This window comes from Pleuronectes platessa, chromosome 2 (assembly GCF_947347685.1).
Source record: "Pleuronectes platessa chromosome 2, fPlePla1.1, whole genome shotgun sequence".
NCBI classification, from domain to species: domain Eukaryota; kingdom Metazoa; phylum Chordata; class Actinopteri; order Pleuronectiformes; family Pleuronectidae; genus Pleuronectes; species Pleuronectes platessa.
The window spans coordinates 17,748,851-17,772,159 of NC_070627.1; the positions used below are offsets into that span (position 1 = coordinate 17,748,851).

A 23,309-nucleotide genomic window follows, 5' to 3' on the forward strand; every position below is an offset into this window, starting at 1 on the left:
TTGTGATCTCAGTTTTGACCTTTCAGGCCGATGCCACTTTTACTGTGTGCGACAGACTTTTTAACACTGAACTGAGCTCAAATATAGATCAGCTGAACATGATTTAGACTGGAAAAGTATGAAATCAGACAAGATGGCCAAATCGTCAAAAGAAATTGAAGGATAAGTGGACATCAGCGTTCCGGAGTAACCCAAAAACTTTCAAACATGCCCAGATTTACTTTGTCGACGATTTATGGATCTAAAATCAATGTTGTGTCATGGTGCCATCTTCATTAGAGGCTTTTTGATGGCAGGCCATCAGGTCCCACTGGAGTACGTCTGCAGAGGCTATAAAAAGTGTCTCCAATTTTCCATCCATTTGGTAAAAGACAGTATTTTTGGTGTGAGTTCCAGTGTGCTGTCAGTGGAGGATGTACGAGGAGTGACCCGGGCAGGAGAGATCATAAAGCAGGCCGTGATTGACGGTATCTTAATGGAGGAGGACGGATCAATAAGTAATATCAGCAGGTTTTAATTCGAGGCAACACACATAAACCTTTACCAACTTCGCAATGTCACTCAGTGTTCATAAAGTTTCCTCCACATCCCATCGGACAAAAAGAGATGAATCCATCAAAAAAGTCGCCTCAGTTTTATGGTCCTTCCTCCCACCTCTCTTCTTTCCCTTTTTTCACACCCACATCTCCATTTTGATGTCTGTCTATTAGCGAAGGGTGAGGCCTTTCCCTGCTCTCACATCCAGGGGCTAAATTAGCTCAATCAGCCCCCTTTCACCTTACTTCCGTGGGCTTCAAGCTGAGTGACACACTGCTCCCCTGGGAAGGAGCGAGGGAGGACTCACACAGACACACACACAGACACACACACACACATATACCGATCCTAGTGGCCTGAAGAAGACTATGGAGGGAGTGGGGGGAGGCAGCAGGTAAGGGGGAGAAGATAGGGTGAGGAGCAGGAGGAATGAAAAGCAGGATTAGAAGAATTCTGAATTTATTCCCTTCTCTGATAGAGGATACATCCACAGCTCTAATGGAGCTCCTTGTTTGCTGCTTGTTGAACACACTATTTAAAATGTCCCTCTTCCTCACCTCTCTGCAGGTCAAGGTGCAAGACAAACACACCCACAACCACCAGAACAAGAGGATATGAGAGTTCCTCCGTTTCCCCGCCGCCCGGCACACGCAAACAATGCCAGGGCTGAACTCTGGTTCCTGTGCCAACATCGCTTAAATTGCACCTTCATGTTTGATTTGTCTCAACCCTTCCCCTCTCGCTCTCTCCTTCTCACCGAACAGCCACCCAAGTGTCTGTGGAAGTGCAAGGCAGGCACTTCTGCGGCGGGTAATGTGTGTTGGGGGTGGGCGAAAAGGTGGTGATCGGAGTGAGCCATAAGATCGACTCTTTGCAGCTCTACAGGGATTTATTAGACTGGGGAGTACATTAGCATCATAAAGACCCAGGAGAATGGGACTGTGGATGGGCTGCAGACACCACCACTACACTTTAACATGCTCTGCGGCACCAGTCAGTGTGTGTGTGTGTGTGTGTGTGTGTGTGGATGAGGAATAAGATTACCCTGATTTAACTTAAGAAAGGCTGTAAAACGGTTTATGGATCATCCCGAAGCAGCCGTGGACTAATACATCAGGAGATGATGGAAAAATCTGCGAAAGGAGGAAAAAGGCCGACAAAAGATGGAGGCAGGGGAAATATATGAAGGGAACTGCCTCCAGGAAAACACAGTCATTTTACCAAACTGGCAACAATGACTTTCACCAGACAAATCCTTCAAATGGGATGGGATTTTTCAGTTTCATTAACCAGGGCAAAACAAAAAAGTTAGGTTCTACAGCCGCTGATGAAATCTTACTCTAAAAAAAAGGAAAATCTCAATGTGCATCAACTCTGCCATTTGTGAACAAGCAAGAGAGAGATTATGTTCTTAAGTAGTATTATAGAGGTCAGTTGCACAGTAGCTCAGCCCTTTACTGTTAGTGCTGAGAGAAATATCACAGAGGAGTTAAATGACTCCTCTGTACAATAGATCCCTGCTGCCCCCTGGTGCACATTTAATGTAATAACATTTAGTGGGGTTTTATGGTGTGTTGAAGATTTTTGACACGAGAACATGGCAGACTTGCATTCACTAGAAACTAAAACTTAATAACATTTGTATCTCTATATTCGGATGGGCATCAAGCCCCAAAGACATGTTTCCAAATATAAAATATAATCTTGGAATATTGATCCCTTCTACCTCATCTATAAATCAACAAAATATTCCTAATGTTCATTTTAAAGTTTAATTACAAGACACATGTCACTGTCACTTTCACTGAAAATTCTCAGTGCTTCAAGTGTGCTTGTGGTTTCTAGTCACGTCTGTGAACTGGAAACTGGAGAACCTTCCCTTCTAGTGGTGGTTCCACAGAATCCTCTTGTAAGTTAATATCAGTTTAACCTTGCATGGACAGAGTTTTTTTACCCAAATCAACAAAAACTATTCCTGCCCCCAAATTGGGGATATACAATAAAGGGAAACACGCACACTAACACACACACACACACAATTCATATTAATGAAAGCAACAAAAAGCCAGTGATGGTTTTGGTAAAAACATTTTATATTCTCAGTAAAATCAGAGCCACTTTTCCCTGTGTAGTTTCCTCTGCAGAGCGCCCTCTAGTGGGAGAGTAGAGGAGGCCCGAGCAGCTCTTTGGAGTGTTGGCTGGGTGACAGTACAACAGTCAAAACTGTGGCTGAGAGAGAAAAGGCACAACTCTGGTAGGCAGACGGAGAGAGTCTATGATACAGCTCCAGGGTAACTTCTTGGCTCAGAGTTTATGGGAAGTCAGTCGTATTTCCTGTCTTCAGAGAAGCCAGAGGCAGGGGGGAAGGAGGCATGGCAAGAAATGCTGGCCTGCTCCAGATTACCAATAGTAAAACCATACATTCATAAAATGAGCTATTTGAACTTAATGAACTCAAAGAATCACCTTCAATCTACGTCTGTCTCCAAATTTCAATGTTTAAAGAGAGAGAAGATAAAATCCAATCACGTAAAAAAAAATGGCATCATAAAACTACATCTTCTTTTCATCTCTTTAGTTACTTGAAATTTGGAAGTTTATAAACGGCTTTCCCCTCTCAACGTGACAAAACATTGGCGGCTTTAACGTCTGTACAGAGGACTTCTTGAAAATTATAATTTTTGGAATAAAATTGAAATAAAACTAAAACAACAAATACAAATAAAAATACATTTAAGTGGCTTAGCGTCATAAAATATCTGAAATAAATCTTATTTCGTAATTCTTCCATGTACAAAGTTCAAAAACAATAATATAGTTTCCAGTGCTTTGGGGGATAAAATAAACAACAAACTATATATTAAAGAAAAACAAACACTTATTTTAATAATAAAAAAAAAAAAATCACCTTCAAATTTGTTTTCTAATTTTATCATTACTGATCATAAGCTATGTCAAATCAAAGCCAAGCCTGGGGTTTACAACAGCAGCAGAGGCACAAGTCAGGTTCACCTGCTCCAGTCCTGGCTGTGGGGACAGTAGCCAGTGGGTTAACAGACTCCCTGTGTGTAGCGTGTTGGACAGCAGGCCTGTGATTTACCTCTGTGGCTGGGAGCTTCACTCATCAGCAGGAGAGACCAAAGCACGGGGGATTTGTTAATGTGCTGATCTGAGAACAGCTCAAAGCACACTGCAGTGTATGTATGTGCGTGTGTATGCGTGTACTGGGCGAGTGTATGCTTGTTAGTTTGTGAACCAAAGCGTGAGAATGCATGCAAGTGTGATTTTCCAGTGGAGACTACAACCACTGCTGCTGTCGGTCGAGACAAATCATCTCTTTCTCTATCTCTCTCTCTCCAGCTTCAAACCCTGTAACTCTATCTTTCCTGACATCTGGGCCTCTGGTTCGAGCCCTTCAAGGTCACTCTCTTCAGTGACAGAAGCATTCACTGTTTATCTACCGCATTATTAATGGTAACTGTAAAGCTTTTACAGGCATAACTGAACTTGATATTATAACCAAAATCCCTGGTCATGACCTCTAACCTATAAAACACGGGGAGCAGCAGCTGCACAAATCAAAAAGGCACAATGATCAGAGTTGTGGCCCCGAAACAGTTCAGGTTAACATCTGCTCCTACTTTAAAAAAACGATCCTGCTCGTGTATCGTGTTACAGTACCTGAGTATTTTGACACCTCATAGATTCTGATGAGACTATTTGAAGACCATCAAATGGTTTTCTTTTTTCAAGGTGTAGAAACAGAGGGGACAGCAGTGTGTGAGTGTGTGTGTGTGTGTGTGTGTATGCGCATGTGAACGTGGTTGTGGAGAGACAAATTTCCTGACAATCATAAACTAAAAGAGGGAAAGATGCAATAAATTGAGACCAAATCTTTGTCAAACTCGTGTAAATCCAGGTTGAGAAGCCGAACGCTGTGACTCGACTGCATCCTCCGCTCAAGATAAATTATGTATGCAGGACCATGAAGCTATTTCCATTTTAGTCACTATCGTTCATTCAATCATTTATGGTTACTAAAAGAGGTTGATGTAAAGGGGAAAATAACTTGTCCTCCATCAAGTGAGACAATGAACTCCGTTGTCCTTGTATCTGATAACTTCAATCTAATTAACTGCTGGTTTTTGTCCCTTGTTCAATTATGATTCAGAGCCACCTTCATGGAAACAAGGCCAAGTGTGCTATATAACTCCTGACCTGGCAGTGCTGACTCCCCCCTTGTAAATGCTTAGTCTGTCAGGCAAAGTTTCAAACTGCTCAGGTTATCTTGTACGCGCTTGTGTGTGTGGGAGTGTGTTTGTGTGTGCGTGTGTGTGTGTGTGTGTGTGTGTGTGTGTGTGCGTGTGTGCGTGCAGACGGTTGCACTGTCCTGAATTCTTTCAACTGTGTGAGATTCGTGTACCTTTTTTTGCTTGTACTATTGAACCACAATTATCTGAGTGTCACCAGTGTGTGTTTGTGTGCAGCATGCTGTGAGTTTGTGCCGGGTGAATGTCTGCTGTGATGTCTGGTGGCTGATTTCTTTTCTCCTGTATGTGCTGCACATGTATCACAGCTTTGCGCTGTCACTTTAACGTGTTTACTACAACCTCTGTGAAACCTCTGGATGTGCTTCTATGTGTGTAAGTGTGTGTAAGTGTGTATATGTGTCTACAGTATGTCTCCATCCTCTATGCTGAAGCTCGATCTGCGGCTGGAGTCGACCGAGGCCTCGGGGGACATCGCAGAGAGCAGCGGGTCTCGATCCATTGGGGACAGGGGCTCGTCCATCATCAGGAAGCCCAGGTCGGTTCTCCTCCCTTGGACGTCCAGTCCGCTCAGGTCGCCCAGCCCCGATATGCCGTCTGAGAAGCCAGGTATACCATCGCACAAGTCCAGCGACTGGGCATAGTCAAAGGGCTGGGAGCTGCCTACAGCTGGGTACTGGATGGGCGCTTGCTGCTGGAGGTGCTGGGGGAGCTGCTGCATCTGCCTTTGCTGTAGCTGACCCTGGCCCTGAAGTTGAAGGTGGTTTTGCGGGAGGAAGTGGTGCTGGTGGGGCTGGGGCTGAGCCTGGTTCCGGGGAAGGTGCTGGGGCTGGTGGTGTGCTTGTATTTGAGGGTGAGAAAGCTTATCCTCTGGGCTCAACTCTTGTTTGATATAGGGAGACATCAGGTCAGACAGGTTCAGGCCAGAGGGAGAGGCATTGGGCAGGCCATGCACATGAGCCTGCATCTCCAACTCCTGTAGACAGTAGGCAGAAGGCAAAATCATATCTAACAGTGCATTTGCCGTGTGTGTGTGTTTCTGGAAAGTAATATGTGTGTGTGTTACCTGGATGCGTAGCAACAGCTGTTTGTTGGCCATTTCCATCCTTTTGAAATTGTTTTCCACCTCTCTGCTCCTATGCATATCCTTCTGCATGCGTTTGATGTACTCGACAGATGCCCGCAATATAGTGCCTTTGTTCCAGCGCACATCACTATGCACACAGTAAACACAAACAATTTCTAAACGTAAGTAACTTTAAGTAACTGACTTGACTCAAACTATTTCATCTAAACTGAAAACATAGGGCAGCAAAGTAACTCACAGGTCATTGGTTTTGGGGATCATGGTGCCCAGCTCTTTGATACGATCATTGATGTTGAATCGCCTCCTCCTTTCAACTATAGAAGAGGGAAAACAACATCAGGGGTGGGCTAAAACAGGAAGTGACAAAGGTAAATACATTATAAAAGCAACAGTACAGAGGAACTAAAAGGCTTAAACAATAAGTTAAGGAAGGCAGATTGTGGCCTTTTGAACTACAACAGTCAATTTTCAAGTTTCTGTATGATCAACACAGACAGCAAGGGGTTAATTCTGAAGTTGATACTAAGATTGGGCTGAGAGTTCTTAGAAAACTACAGATTAGTGCATATATAGTAAAGGGCAAAAAGGGACAAACACACACACCCAACCACACACACACACACACGGTCACAGGCAATTACACTTAAATGCCAGAACAGCAGAAATGACCAGGTTAACCATCCACCCACTAGCTGCACTATCAGCTAAATCGGTGCAAGGATGTTTAAAACTGTTTTTGCAAGAGACAGATTATGGTGTCTGTGTGCATGTGAGTGTGCATGTGCTGTGTGCACACATTTCTAAGGATATGTATAGTGTTGGTGTGGGAAACAGAGAAAGGGGGTAGACACTTTGGGCAGAGAGGCCGAAGGTGAGGAGACTTACTCAGATTGTGGTTGTCTTTTTTCTGTCTCTCCTTGGCCATTGCTCGGGCTTCTGCAGCGTCCCGATAACAAAAAGCGATTAACAAATGGCTGCGACTCTGCAGCGTCTCAACAGAAACAGCAGTTTTTCATTGATGTTTTATATACACTCAGTGAGATAAAGTCTTCAATATAACTTATACATGTAGAACATCTAAGTAGTTGTTACGACAATGTGGAAAATGTTGACTTTCTCACCTGTCGGTTCTCGTTTGACGGTCAGGTTGGCGGGACAGGAGTTACTGGTCATGGCCATGGCTGGCCCCTTCATCCCAGGACCCGTGTACACATCCAGATGACTGCTAGATAGAGGGAGCTGAGGACACACACACACACACACACACAACAAATACACATACTTAGAAAACATTCTGCTCATGGATGAAAACTCTGTAATATAACAAGGTTGAAAAATCATTCTATATGCCTTGATGCAACCAGGTCTTGTCAGAAACAACGTGAGAGTGTGAAGACAGTTGTATGACAGGTTTGCTGTCAAAGCTCAGCTGTTCAATGAGTTCAGCTTTAATTCTACTCGGCCTTAAACCTTGAAAACACCTCACGAAGAATATAACCTACAAGATGCCATCCTTTTCCAAAGTCCTCCAGGACGATGATGACACATTGCACAGAATAAATTTGTGATTTTACCACGATATAAGCAGAAGAAATGTTAAACTTAACAGATTCTTTCAAAAAGTAATCAAGTTTCACTGGTGTTAAATCCAAACAATATTAAAGTCTTATATGGCTAGTACAGCTTTACACACACCTCGTTGAGCACCTTTATGGATGCAGTGTTCATGTTTAGTGTGCTGTAAGGAGCAGATAACAGGAGATAATGCAATAATATCACACCTGAGAGTGGCGTGTCAAATACACAGCAATGATTGACTATCACACTCTCTATCTTATATCTCTTTATGACTTGATTCTCTAACCTGCCTTCTCCAGCTCCTGGACACACACCTGTGCAAGAGGTCTCCCAACTCTTGCCCTTTAGACGTTGGGTAACAGCCGTGATATGGTTTTGTATGGACTCTTAAAACGACATGATTTCCTTTTAATTGTGTAGTTTAATGAGTGTGATGGACTTTTTATGCCCCCATCGTCGACCGTGTCGCACTCCCCCGAAGCGAGGGCAAATGTGACGCTGCTAATGAGGCCTGAAAGATAAAGAACTCAAAAGGAAAAGATACCTTATCTGCCAGCTACTGTGTGAACAGTGAGATCAAACACCTTCGCAGACGAAAAATACACACACACACCTCTGCAGGTTGACGTCTGTATGTAAATTATATGATGTATTCAAATTCTAAAGATATGAAGAATGCACAGCTGAAAAATAAATATTCACTTAAAAGCAGGATATAATATTCTTTATACATTATATTATGATTAAGAGCTGGATTTGGAAATAACTTAGAATGAGCAGTATATCCAATATAGATATACTATGATGCAAGTAAAGCTCCATGTTATTTGTATGTTAAGCTGATTAAGTGAGCAAAGTAACATCTTGCACTGGATAGTTGATCTTGGGCGATTTTCAGACGACTTTCTCAAATACTGTTAAAGTATGCATCATGTTAAGTGACAACATACCATATTAAAATAATACAAAGCCTCACGATGTCAAGCTTTATTCAAATTTTTCACTGATGATAGAAGATTTAAAAACACATTCTTTGAAACAAACTATTTCCCAGCCTCCTCCTCTTTCTGCACTGACCTCCTATGCTCTGGCAGGGAAGCCCGCCCCTCAACATTTAACTCAATTGAACAAGCAAGGGAATCAGTAAGGCTCAGTGTAACCATCCATCCATCCATACACACAAACGCACACACTCACACACACACTGACACACATTTAAGAGTTGAACTGCTCACTTGTGCCTGGTATTCAGTGGTGTTCCCAGCTCTAACTAAACTTTGAGATTCCAAGAATTCCATGAGGTTTGCCTGCTTTAATCCGCATCAGGATTAGCAGGTGAGTTTTACTTACTGGTCTGTCAGTTGGGAATAAGGCTCTAAAGACTGGTTTCCAGTGTGTTTGAACCCAGAACACTGCTCCACATCAATCTTTACAAATGTTCTGAAACTGCAGGTCTATGAAAGAGCTGTGGTTTTATCTCAGTCAAGCTATTGGGCTGGCACACTGATTACCCTATGGGTTAATCAATCAGTGTGATGTTAAACATGCACACACCAACACATACACAAACACACATAGACATAGGCACTCACGCATGCACATGCACACGCACACAGATTAAACCAATCAATCAATCACAGAGGACATACAACCAGATAAAGCTACAGGAGGCTGCACACCCCCCCCTCTTTTTCGATCAGACACACACAAACAAACACACAAACATTATGCTTCACTATCAACTCAAACTCTGGAAACATTCCTGATTCCAGTGCAGAAACACACATCCAGACAGAAATATGAAAGAACTTTCAGACACTGACCCTCCTCCACCCCACCGCCCCTGCCATGGCTCATCTTATAATCAGAGACCTGAGGCTGGGAGTTAGAGCAGCCACTGCATCCGTCCAATTGTGGTTTACTCCGAAACGAAAAACCTACCCCACAACGGCAATCAAAAGCTAAAGCAGTACGACAAACAAACAACTGTCTTACCAGCTGAATCTGTTCTCCTTCAATAACTTCCACAATGGCATACGTCTTACTCATCTCCTTCATCCTCTACTCCTTCACTCACTGGGCCGCCGGGCTCTTTCTTCTTCGTTCTCGGGCACCAGCAGCACACAGAGCTCTCTCTGCCTCTGCCGCCCCTGTCCTGGGAGAATGACCTTAGCGGCACCGATCCTGTCTTTCTTCTACCTCTACTCTCCACCAAACAAGAGTGAACTTTCCCCTAACTGGACTTTCAGCCTGTTTTCCCTTGCACAAATTACACTCATCCCCCTTTCCCTCCTCCCTCCTTTGCCCCCCCTCCTATCCCCCCACCTCATCTCCTCCTCCTCCCTCTCTGTCTGAACGTCTCGTAAACAAGTTGAACTCTAACTGCTGGCTGTTTAATTGTTAATTTTCTAAGTTTATTCCCTAAAACCCTAAGCACTGTGCACTCCTTATCTTACTCGACTTCCATACAGTTATCTAAACATGTCCAACATGGTTTAGGGCTGGGATGTTTAGGGTTTAAGTTAATTATATACTTTTACATGTTTGTATGTGTTTGTGTGTATGGGCGCATAAAGACAGAACCTATCGCTTTATGTGGGGACATGCAAGGACAGTCTGACCATCAAGACAGTAAGTTTAAAGCAAAATGATAAAGGCTGGCTTACAACACTGAACGTTTAGCCGGAAAAGTGAAATTACATTAAATGTATAAAGTCCTGTTAACCTTAAGAAATGTATATCATATATTATACTGTAATTCGTGATGTATTTCTAATAAATACTATAATCAAATAAACAATACAAAGCATGAAAAGTCACTGTAATTACGTACTTGACAAGTTAAAATTGCTGCTACAAATTAAAGTGATTCTTTCCTTCTGAAACTGTAAAGGGTATTGACTCGCTGCACAAAGAGCTGATCACCTGCATATTCAAAGTTTGGTATAGCTCGACTAAGTACGCTGAACCCCAAACTGGAGAGTCAGTTGCAGTTGCTGTTGTTACGAACAGGGCTGTTGTCCTGATCAACAACATCACTCACGTTGTGTCCCAGCCACCGCTGCTACAGCTGGTTGCCTGTTAATTCAACGTTTATTAATAATGAACTCATCACTTGTCTAAATCAACCAAATTCCACACTGCACTTCCTTTGGACCTTAACAATACGCATGCCAGGTGTGGAGACGAAAGAAGAGGGATCCGCATATAGACAGGCAGAAATAGATTTTTGGAATTATTAGACAAATAAAAATAAAACTGAAGTGATCTTTAAAGTACATCTCATGGTGCGTTTGCCCCTTCTGGTTTTGCTTTACTTACTGTGTTGGGCATCTGGACAGGGTCAATGTATGCCTGAATATCATCGTAACTGGACTGCATGCTGATGATGTCATCAATTACCTCATCCATCTGAAAAAAAGAGAGATTACCTACGTGGTTATGAAAACCTTAATGAACCATAATGTCTGACTTTAAGACTGCACAGGATATACTGCACTGAAAGTACTGTCACAACTCCTGCATTTATGAAAGCATCTGAAACCTGATGGCATGCAGGCCTGCAGACGAACTTGCCTTAAGGGGCAGGCACTCCAGAGAAACGATCACTTATTTGTCACTTAGGCTAGAAAGTAAAACAATTTTCTCTGAGTGACAGAAATAAGTGTGATCGAGTGCTGGAGGAGGAGAGTTGGTCAAAGTCTCCCGGGTGCAAAGGGCTTTGGATTCTGCTGTTCCCCTGTCACTTGTTAAGCTTTAATTACTGTTGCAAAGTCGTAATGAAGCGTTTAAATTCCGATGATAGCCCGAGTCAGTTAAAGCCTGTTAGTCAACACATTCATCTACAGGCCAAGTGTACGCACAACACATTAACACCAGTGCATTTACAAGCGGCACTCCAGCCTACCGAGACCAATCAAATCATTATGATGCTTTCATAAAATGTGGAGATAATGTCAATTCCGGGGTAATATTCAAACCTCATAATTTTATATAGGAGTGTCATTAAGTCATATTGTAGGGATATTTGTTCAATTTGGTTCTTGTAAAATGCCCTTTATGACTTGACCAGGAGTTAATGTTTATTACGCCTAGGTCTAACCAGACCTGCAGACGACTACCTCATTCTCGTGGCTGGAGCTGATGTTGAGCATGGCCATGGGGCTGTTGGGTGCACTGTTGCCAGACAGGAGCTGCTCGGTGCGCATGTGTGGGGACTGGAGGGGCGGTGGGGCAGATGCGGACCCCCCTGTGGGTCCCATTTTTGAGGGAGAAGTTGGTGGAATCAGGCCTGCGGCTGCGTGGACCGTCTGCAGACAGAGAGAGGGATAAAAAGAAAGATGTGATGGAGTTAATGTGTAATATACTACTGACAGAGCTGATTTAAAGGTGGGGTAAGCAATTTTAATCCAGTATAGTTTTTGTCAGCATTCTGCTAGTCACGGTCCGTTAGCTCTATGTTGTGTTTGGGCGCTGGCAGAAATCTGGTTTAAATACAACCTGGCTCAGTATTTGGGAAACAAAGAAAGCTGGATGACCTGAAAAGCACAACCCTGTTGCAGCCAATCAGCAACAAGGATATATGTGCTTGTGCGCAGGAAAGGATGGGGTGAAGGGTCGGAAAGGTCACAAACATTATATGTTAACGAAACACTTATTCTCTTTATATCAATGTTTTCTCTGCCCTATACTACCAAGATAACATACTTGGTAGTATAGGGCCGTAACAACTACTGTTAGCCACAGGACGATATGCACACTATCATTCCCACAGTAATGATCCAAATGATGATTGCTGAAACACAACAGATTACAGCTCACCCAAAAAAGATATCGAAATAACGAAAAGAGGGAAAGACCCAGAAGAACATTTGTGAGGTTTTCAATGAGAGACCTCCGGGAGTTGGGAGGGGATGAAGAGGTAGATCTGCTTTTGTGTCAGGTGGTTGACATTCATTTATTTGCTCACATGTGGTTCTGTGAAACAATAGGTCAGTATTGTGTTGTCCCAGTTGCTAATGTTTGAATTGCTTACCCTAAAGACAAACTAGCAATAAACAGTAGAACATTGTCAGGTACCTGTTTGGTGGCCTGGGTTGTAGACAGATATTCTTTCAACTGTTGCCTCTGTGTGTATCGGATGTGGTAGTCTGTGGGGTTCTCGAGGTGAGTCTGTACCTGTAAGAAAGATGGACAGAAAAGGCGGAAATCTATTTTTATTTCATTGATTGTGTACATCCAATCAACTGAACCCTATTCTTTATTGATCCTCTTGATGATTCCACGTTTTAATTATTTGGTGGAGATAAAGTAAGCACAGGTTTTATATACTGGTACACCAAAACTGACAGACAGTTGTTTTAGTACAGGTTGGTTCATTAGTTTAAAATAGACATTTAAACACAAAACAGAACAAATTGAGTATTCAGATGTACATAACTTTATTACCGGCACTGAATCCAGGATTGGACAAGGACATAGCAGCATTAAGTCGGTAGTAATGCCTACATGGGTAAAGCCAAAATAAACCCTGTGGTGTGGCTACAAAAAGCAATGGGTTGGCCTCATTCCTTCACATCAAAGAGTAAAGCTCAGTAAGGAGAAGGGCTGCTCCCCATTGATACACAGGAAATATTCAACTCCTCAGCCCTACAAACCCCCAACCAGATTATATCAAATCAACAAGAAACGTTGCAATTCTACAAAGTAATTTTACTTTGTTAGTGATTATATTTATTTTCCCACCAAATCTTGAAACTCTGGATATGTTTGATTAGCAATCAGCTGTTTTGGCCGATAAGGCAGAGGAACAGCTATTGACCTCTCCGGCCAAGCTCTGTCAGGATAGATGAAGTCCAAAGAAACACAGCTCAGGAGGTATGACAGGCTGTGAGCCTGTTGGACAGACAGCTCACTTTATCTACAGCATGAAGGGAAAGATACTGACAAAACACTTCAGTTCATTCTCAACATTCCACACAAACACCCACACACACATGCATGCATGCAGAGTGAGCTGTCAATAGTTACTGGTGGATACAAACTGTAGATTTATGGTTCCAAAGAACGTCAAGCGAGACACAGACAAGCACATAATGGAGTATTGCATAAAAAGACATACACAACAAAAACACACAAAATATAAGATAAGGACCCACGGATGCATCTAAGGAATCGGGCGAAATGTCACTTCAGCTTTATCAGTCCCAGTCAGAGTCAGAGTTACGACGTCACCCCTGTCTGTCCTATCACAAAACATGTCAAACCTCTCTTATCTCTGCTCCCTCTTCTTTGTCCCTACCTGCTTGCTGCTCCACCGCATTTTTCTCCCTTTGCCTTTTTCAAATCTGTGCTTGAATTTTCCCTGTGTGGCAGAGCTGCTAAGTGAAAGAACACTGCGTCCAAGTCTCTGCTGCACCGTGCTCTCCTGTCTCAGTAACGTGTTAGTGGATTAAACAGAAGTGCTGCAGCATCTTGTCCTTTTGAAACTCCTGTAAACCAACATTGTTTCCCCCACTTCGGCCAATCCCCTCACAACAATCTGCAAATCACTTTTTGTTGCAGTTGCATGTCAACCTGAAGTGAGTCAGAGAAATGTCACTGCACTCCTTGTTTGGGGACTGGGTGTTCAGATCAAATCACAAATCAATGTTAAAATGTTTGTTCTTTTTCCTGCCACAATAATTCCTTGTCAATAGATTGTGTGTAAGTTATGCATTGAAAAATCACTGCATTCACACACTAACCAGTAGTGCTAAATGTATTGTCTCTGTGTCAAAGTCAAATTTGTGATGGGCATTTTTGAACATTTCTTTGGCTCATTGTGCTATTGGGTAGATAAGGAATAGATAAGAAATAATAAGACATTGATGATGAAAACCATCTGCTGTAACCCTACTGACCTTGAGAACCTCAACAGGGACCTGCATGCTTTGGTAATGCTGTGGGGTGCTGATGGCCGGGGTGGGGGCAGGCGGCCCGGCCATGCGCTGCTGCATGTAAGGCTGCAGGACTGCATTCTGCTGCCGCTGCTCCCGCTCACGCTGCTCCTCTTGCTGCAGCTGGTCTCGCATCAGCTGGACACACACACACACACACACACATAGAAATGCTCATTAAAACCACTCTTACTGGGAAAATTTAAATTTGAGCAAAAACGTCAGTGTGATCAGAGCAACCTAAAATAAAAGAAACCATCTTTGGAAGATTTATTTAACTTTGACTTTTTGGCCCATGTCCGATTTAACAACATCGAGGGGGTGGAATATATAATGTACACTGCAGCCAACCCCAGGGGTAAATCAAAATGATTTGGCTAAATTTTTCAGGAGCTGTTATGTCATCCATCTTTATGTACGTTCTACAATCTAACACTATGGCCAAATGTACCAGTGGAAAAAAACTGTTGCTGGTTGTAGATGACCTTTAAACAAATGGCCCACCCGAATACTGACTAGAATACTTTCCTCTCCAGGAGCCTCTCAGAAACAAGAAAGCAAACACTACAGAGTGTGATGTTTATAAATAGCTAATAAATCTATTAAGCTAATAATAGGCCTGCATGTATATGAGACCATGAAGGGCAGTTGTGTTGTACCTGCATACGCAGCCCGATGCGTGAGGCCATTGCTGTGGGGCGAGGGGGCAGGGGAGGGCGAGCCGGCGTCAGGGCACCGCAGTCCAGCCCGAGAGGTAGAGTAAGCTGTGGAGGAAGAGAAAAGGGGGAGAAATAGTGAGTGAAGAACTAAAGGTGACAAAAAAAACAATTGAAACCAGGAGGGTGCTGGAGATTAACAGAATTTCAGAACAAGTTCAATTTGATTAATGCGAAAAGTAATCATGAAAGTAATAATGAAAATCTGCAGTTTAACAATAAGTGTACATATCAACAGTGAATGTACTCTCTTCATGCAGATGCCTGATTGTTAATGAGAGACCTAGTGGGAAGAAGAGAGGAAAATGTTTAATGTTGTGATTAGGGATGGGCATAATTAATCGACGATCGATTAATTGATCATTAAGAATTTCCTCGATGAAATAATTTTTTCATCGAGGAATTCGCTAATTACACATTTGACCACGGGGGGCAGTGTTTGAAAAAAACGCCACAGTCCTACTCAGTTAGCTGCGATTTACTTCCAAAGTAAACATGAAGAGGTCACGGCGAAGTGTTGCATGGGACCATTTTGAGTTAAAAAATGACTTGGTTCACTGCCAACACTGCGAAGCTATCCCAGAGACTGGGGGAGACAAAGAGCCTGCGTTGTCTGACACGGACGAGGGGAGCGCAAACACCGGAGCCGCGGCCAGGCTAGCCAAGTTAGCACGGAGCTACCTGTGTATCACGGCGACGTCAGTCCCCTCAGAGCGGGTTTTTCGGCGGCTGGACTGACGGTCACCAGGCTGCGTTCGCGTCTGACCCCAGAGCAGTTTAACATGCTCATCTTTCTCAACACAAATCCGTAGGCTGGTGCTGAAGTTGTATGCGAGTTACTGGTTATTTTTATGAAGCTTTCTCGACTCGGTACCTTGTTTGATAGTTTTGAGTTACATTTGGCAAAACCTGTCAGACCTAAGTATTATATATTTGTAGTTGTTGTTTAACATTAAGTTTTTTTATATTATTATTATTTTATTTTGGAGGAAAAAAAAACGAGGGTCAGTTGTGTTTAGTAGCACCGGCTTCTAGCTGTCGGCTCCGCTGCTTAAGATTACGGCAGCGCATATTTTGTTCATCTTGTAATAAAGATCTCAATGAGGAAACACGCTTTTTTCCCCCCACTGCATTTTAATATAGCTTATAAATAGTGAATTTTTTAACTTGAAAATATTAATGATTAATCGAAAATTCGTCATTAACTCTCCCGACGATCGACGAAGACAATTTAATCGAACGCCCATCCCTAGTTGTGATAAACCTTTTTATAGGTTTACTGTGCTGTGTCTTTGTGGATAGTACTCTTTATGTCATGCTCTTATTATGTATACGCTTGTTTTATGTCAAAGTAGTCTCTGTAACCTTGTTCCCATCTCAAGATAAAAATCATGAAAATACAACATAGAAATCCTAATTCTCATTCAATGGTCGAAATGATAATAGGTTTGGTCAAAAGATTTGAAACCCAGCCAATGCTCCCAGCTGCTGAGGGTCAAGAAGTTACTCCTGCGCTGACTTTCTTTTTTCTTTTTTCTTATAGCTTGTAAATACATAAGAGTTTATCAGACCTATCAATTAAAGGCTAACAGCTTCCACCTGTCAGCTGGAAGACCTTTTCCATTTCTACTGGTGCCACTAACTTCACTAACAGGTATAGATGAATCACTTATCTTGAAGCACCACTGGGAGACCTGGATTCAATATGCAACACATGATAGCAAAGTACATTAATAATATAGTCGTCCAAGCTACTCTCAAAACAAAAGGGTTAGGAGGACACCCAGTCATTTAGTTTATTAATATAAGTGAATATTTGCATGTTTCCATTAAATGAGGTTGGTTGAAAACTCAACATGAATGACTTAAGACCAAAACAGGCTAAAATTAGCATATTCTGGTAAATGGTTTTATATCTACCCTTATGGTAAAAATAGGGGAAGTGGGTCGTAAGATGTACTAATCCCTCGCTCCCAATCCTTATCCTCCAAAAAGTGTCAAATTGAGGAAGATTTCCTCGATGGTGGAGAGGTCATGAGGGAGTCATGTGGTCTTGTTGTTCTTGCGTGATCATGTGAGCAGAAAAACCATGGGGAACACCGTCTCCCCCATAAACCACCTCCTCTTTTCGCTCTAGTGTACAGAGCTACCAACCTGCATACAGACACGCACACAGACACACACAGTGGGGACTCCCGGGACTCAGTTCCCCTTCTGCAATGACTTATGTGTTTATCCCCTGCATGACTTAGCTGTTCTGCACCCAAAAAAGGGTGAGCCACGTTTCAACCACGTAAAGATGGACAACATGACCATCTTGATCATCCCCTGGTTGCTGGCTGCAGTATAGGTCACAAATCCCACCTGTTAGCGGATGGAATAATAGCCAAAGAAAAGATATTTTCCCCAAATATGGTCCCTGCCATTTTAGGTTGTTTATATCCCACTGATTTATGTTTAAGTGCCCAGGTGTCCAGTAAGTTTCAATTTAATTAGTTATTTGATGCAAAAAAAAACAGGGTGAAAGGTAAGATTCCTGACTCGTGATAGGTCGAGCAGGTGTATCGGCAGGACCTCAATTACACGGCTCCACACCACAATGTCTACTATGCAGACTCTGACTCAAAATAATGTCAAAAGTGAAAGATGACAGTGCCGGTATCCAGAATATTTTAGCTTCATTTTTGTCCACCAGGGGAGGAAGCGGAGACGTGTCATCCATCTTTCTATAGAGTCTGCAGTTTCTACTCTACGCTAATATCTCCGCTGATTTGTTGTGAGACGAGACACAGCAAAGCAGTGACAGAGAGATCAGTCCGAATCAGATTCCTCCAGTCTCTCATCGGAAACACTGTCTGTATATGGTCATAAAGAGAGAACGACAGTGAGACAGAGAGAGAGAAAAGCTCATTGTGTGTGAGGTACAATAAGAAGGGCAGCTCCTATTGAGAAGGACTGAGGCTGCCTGTTGTCCAAAGTGTACATTTCAGCAGCCGAGGGGCACACACTGCCAGCTTTGTGCCCATTGGATGGCCCACATGAAAAACACACACCCATGCAGAGATACACATCGAAACACAACACAATTCAAAAGTGGCCCAAGCACGCATGGCCTCAAGGAGGGGCTGAGACACAACAGTGTTTCTGACACTCTGAACTACTGAAGCTGGTGGAGCAACTTCTGTAGCTATTGCTAACATGGAGGAAAAGGGGCCCTGCTGGAGTGACTGAAGAGTCTTTGAAGGTGCTTAATGCTCACACACATACATGGAATGCTGCAGAGTATTCATAGATTCTGACAAATGGGGTGATTACATCTGCAAACTCAATTGGCAAGGTAGGAATGGCAGCCAGAGAAGGACGTGTGCTCTGTGCTTCAAGGGTCTTAGGATAGACTACTAGGCTGCACAGACTGTAAAGTCCTTCGAGGGACTGTATTTTGGAAAAATAAAGTTTGACTGTGCAGGTCTAAGCAATTCTTGTAGCTTTACATGCTAAAGCCAAAGCAATAACATGTTTACAATGCTAATTTAACATTCCTGATGTACACATTTCTATATTAATTACAGCAAGAGATCAATTTATCAATTGACCAAGAGTTTAGATCAATTTAATTTGATTAGTAGGAACCCAATTTAGAGCCAGATTGATTTATTGATATAGGCAAATTGAGCCTTTCACTGATATGTCGTTATCGGCGTAAATTTACTGACATAAAGACTCAAATGTTTTTTGGAATTTATTAAAATTGGATGTTTATGTTTTACATAAAGAAATTATAAAGAATTAAATAAATATAAAGTAAATTTAGGTTCTATATATTTGGTTTTCTTTTAATTTAAATCGTTATATTTTATAGTTAAACTATTCTTTGTCATTAGGGTTTAATAACATTTTTAGGATCAATGCCAATGTCTGGCAGCTGAAATTTTGCAGCCCCCAGTTATCCATGTCAATCAGACTCTAATGATAACATACTACACAGATTCCCATTCCAACACAACACAAAACTCCCTGACACAAAGTGTTTAGGACAATATATCAGGCTGGAGACACAAGAGCTTCACATAGAAGTGGAAATGTGCAAAAGAGTTGTACATTTCCACTTTATGTGGCATTGTTACAGTCCAGCTTCATGTATGGATAAAGACGTTCCTAATTCATCAGTTAAGGTAAAGAATATATTCAAATAAAGATTACATGTAATTTATTGGCCAAATTTAATTTCAAATGCTTGTATGAATCCCCCAACTCTGTAAAGTGACACTGCTCATTATGACACTAAATGTGGTGGCTACAATGTTTACATAACACGCATCATATAGCCTCTAGCAGTGACTAAAGCCATGACACATAATATACACACACACACACACACACATACATACATACATACATACGCTACATCACATGCATTCACACTGGCAGGATATCACTTCCTCATATCATATGGTGACACACTGCTACCAGGCAACATGATCTTCCACATGGGCCTTCCTAGCATCCACTGGGGTAAGCGGGCATGTGTGACGCAGTGGGAGCACACAGTTGCCATTGTGTGTCCACACTGTGATGTCACAGCTCCCTCACTTCAAATACTGACGGCCAGTGGGAGTACGCAGAGCGGAGGAAGCCCGGGCCAGAGGTCGACTCTGGATTGTGCCACAGATTAGTCACAAACCTACATGCCAACGAAATGCACATAATCCACAGAAGTTTGCAAAATATAATTCAAAATACTGTTCATTAAAGTTGGTGTGCAGGATGTCCTACATGAACATACAGGTGAGACACAAACATACAAACACAGACACACTTGGGGGCAGCGTGGAGCCATAGCACCTGTGCCCAGGCCTAAATGACCAACAGTTAAACGTGTACATGCTCGTACACACATACACCAATACTGCAGCTGATTAATAACACTGAAAGACAATTTACTACCTCCTGATATCAGACAGGTCCTAAATGTGACAGTGAACTGGGCACTTCAGCAGCCTTTTCGTCACTGCACAGAAGCTTTCACACTTTTTCCGGATTAAGCTGTCTGTCTTCTCTTATGACTAAAATAACCCCCCCGCTCTCTGTTCTCCTTTTCAGGAACACCCAGATCCCCTGAGCAATGGTGGGTTTTGTTTTTGTTTCTGTGCATGTGTGTTTGTGGGTTGGTGAGGGGAGAGGTGAGCCATGCATATAAAAGGTATGTTTGCATGTGCTTTACTGCTCTACAGCCACTGTTGGCTAATGAGTAGACTCTTGCAGAGCATGTAAACAGACCTGAAGTATCAATATTCCTCAACCAACGCCACAAACACTCAACTAGGAAGGTCGGTTGGATTCTGTGTCAGGGCTGGCATGGCAAGTATGGGGTCCTTACCCCCTCCTCTTTGGTCTCGGTCTCTCACTCACACAAGTATCCCTTAGTGAACTGCACCCTTCTCCCTGCATATGCAGACAGACAGTCAGACCATGTTCAAACACCTGGGACTGGATTTCTATTGGGTCAATTTCTGCTTTAGATATGAAGCTCTTTCTGTGACCACTTCATATTTGTGCTAATAAAAACAGACACCAGAACATTTGTTAGAACATACAGTAGATGAGGTCACTTAAGGAACATAGAAAGGAACAGCATATTAAGACAGATCGATGCACACACACGCATGTAGAATTACCTGCTTGAGAGGAAAAGGGTTCACAAAGACAAATGGGCTCTGCTTTACGCTTCTGACTACATGTCTGGCCTCTGGAGACAGTGGATGGTAATCTGCACGTAGAGGTCACGGACACAGATGGATGAAGAGACTTGGCAAAAGAAAGAAAGAAAAAAAGACAGACACAAAGAATAAATATGATTGGTTGTAAAATGTAAAACTGCAATAAGTGACAAATGAATAAACAAGTGCAACATAAAACATGAGCGACTGTGGTCGCTGTGGCAAAGCAACAGAAGAGCAGTGGAGTGTTCAATAGGAGGAAGCAGCAGGTGCATGACACACACTAAAGAACATTGATAAGAGATGAATTTCCAAGGCAGAAGAAAGGGAAGCATCAGACCATGTAAGATGCACTGAGAGAGGATGTTCTCGAATGTTTCAAGGTTAATCTCACACATTTTTCAGTTGTTTAAATCAAACAGTAAACTATTGCAGCTCTTTTGCAGCTGATACTTGGTCATCATGTCAGGATGTTTTGGAGCTCCTGCTCCTGTATTCTGTTGTAGCTTTTTTAACCCCTCCGTTTTTCAAACGTGTACAGGTTTTTAGCATTTTCTCATTGAGTTGTTTTCACACAAGTAAAATATTCCAAACAACGCTTTTTTAATTTTTTTATTGTTTAATTTTAACTGTACTTCTCTGAAGCACAATGTGACTTGTTTTGTGAAATTTGCGATATTATTAAATAAATAACTTTTCTGATCAATTTGATCAAGGTTAAAGTTTAGACACAAACTTGTCATTGCTAATAAATTAGCCCCACAAAGCGTTTCTGCTCAGTAACCGAGCTTCCTGAAGGTCGTCTGCATGAATCACCACAAGTCATCGACATAGTGCATGAATCACAATGCCTGTCACCTTCTAAACACATTCTAATTATAGCTGACCAAGAGAGACCCTTGGTCAAAGTGAATTTGCCAACTCAGCCCTGCTTTCTACCGGTCACTGCTTTACAGCTCAAAAGGAAGACATGATAATCTCGACACAATGAGATATACAGGAAAGACAATAGACCAGCATCATCAATAACAACACCACCAGCACCACTTCCCCTTTCCTTCCATCGATTTTCACAACTCCTTTTGTCAGGGGTGAAGCAACTTCCTCTGCATACAGCCCAGGGAAAGACCAAAAGCTGTTTGTCATACCACAGTCTCTGGGACTGAAACATGCTTTAGGTGTAAAGGATTGTTTGTTTCTTTACCTACAGGCATTTAACATAAAATACAAAAAAAATTGTTTAATGTAAAATTTCTGTTTTTAGGTTGTTTCCTTTTGGCTTATAAACAAACGGTTGTATATATTTCATATCATGAGTTTCATTTCCCCCCCACCACACAACCACACAATCAGTACCAATCTCCGTGCCTCCACTTTTCTGCCAACTTATAACACATCAATACACAAGGCAGTCATGGAAATATCCAAGTTCTGTAATTCAAATGTTATTCAACTCTTATTCTCGTCCTGTATTCTCAATAGTATGTATCAGACATTTTCAGTTTCCTGTCTAGTTGAGTTGTGAATCAGCAGGTATAGAGCTCAGCCTGACAAGTGTCCAACAGCCAGGCAGTGTGAAACACTGATACTGACACACAGCATGTATGAACTTCTTCTTACCCGCAACTCTCCAACTATCCCAAAGACATCATAGTGTATCCAAGAGATTACTGCTCCTCCACGTGTTGATGCACACTCTCTCTGACAGAGACAGACAGCTGTTTACTGGCTGGGCTGGACCAAATACTGCATACATATGCCGGTTCAGTGGTTGTCCAGCCACTCCTCCCTCCACCAGCCTGAGTTAGAGTACGCTGAGTGACATTCACGATTAGTCACCTTCCTCCCTCAATAAACTACCAGCTCAGCTTCCGATTCTTCCTCCGCCTCCTCCTCTTCCCTTAACTTAGCCTGAATGCTGTAGTCTGGGCCAACAACAAGGAGAGCCCTGTGTCCAGCAAACTCCTCTCCTTCTCCTTCTGCCTTATGTGGAGCTCCACCTTCAGTCCAGCCTCCGTCTTAAAGCAGTTTGCACAGCGTTCACATACAGCAACTAAAAATGTGTGTGCATGAACACAATCAAACCCTCATTTTGTTTTTCTGGACCATGGGGCAGTGAATCAGCATATTTACTTCTTTAATTGCACTCCCACATGCATGAAAAAGTGTACGTAAATCGCACAGCTTCGAGACAAAAGGTAAATAACACATAACATATAATCTGGGTCCATCCAGGGTTAGTTATAATAAACTTAAGCCTTGTTAAAATAATAATTTATTGTAAGTCCAGTTCATTTTATTGTTGTGGGTAGGAATTTAAAGCTTTCACTAAGAGACACATATGAGGTTTATTTCACAATTGTGGAATTGTTATAACACAAGAGACACTATGAAGACAGATGTTTTCAAAACGAAGGTATGACACAAGGTTTTGTAACTTTAATTATTATTTCAGTGAGCAAATCACT

General features: G+C 42.3%; 1 protein-coding gene and 1 long non-coding RNA gene across 2 annotated transcripts; both read right to left on the reverse strand.

The window, feature by feature from the left end:
- Positions 1 to 2,609: 2,609 nt before the first annotated feature.
- tfeb (transcription factor EB) lies at positions 2,610 to 15,097 on the reverse strand. The gene is made up of 10 exons (XM_053411156.1): positions 15,068 to 15,097; positions 14,373 to 14,546; positions 12,550 to 12,648; positions 11,592 to 11,780; positions 10,792 to 10,881; positions 7,014 to 7,131; positions 6,778 to 6,828; positions 6,131 to 6,206; positions 5,872 to 6,019; positions 2,610 to 5,781 (listed from the first exon to the last, which is right to left on the reverse strand). The coding sequence occupies exons 1-10, from the start codon at positions 15,095 to 15,097 to the stop codon at positions 5,209 to 5,211; spliced, it is 1,548 nt and encodes a 515-aa protein (XP_053267131.1). The 3' UTR covers positions 2,610 to 5,208.
- A 2-nt stretch (positions 15,098 to 15,099) lies between these two features.
- LOC128453087 (uncharacterized) lies at positions 15,100 to 22,889 on the reverse strand. The gene is made up of 3 exons (XR_008341474.1): positions 22,462 to 22,889; positions 20,800 to 20,929; positions 15,100 to 15,172 (listed from the first exon to the last, which is right to left on the reverse strand). It is a non-coding gene; the product is annotated as an uncharacterized LOC128453087 (long non-coding RNA).
- Between the last annotated feature and the right edge of the window lie 420 nt (positions 22,890 to 23,309).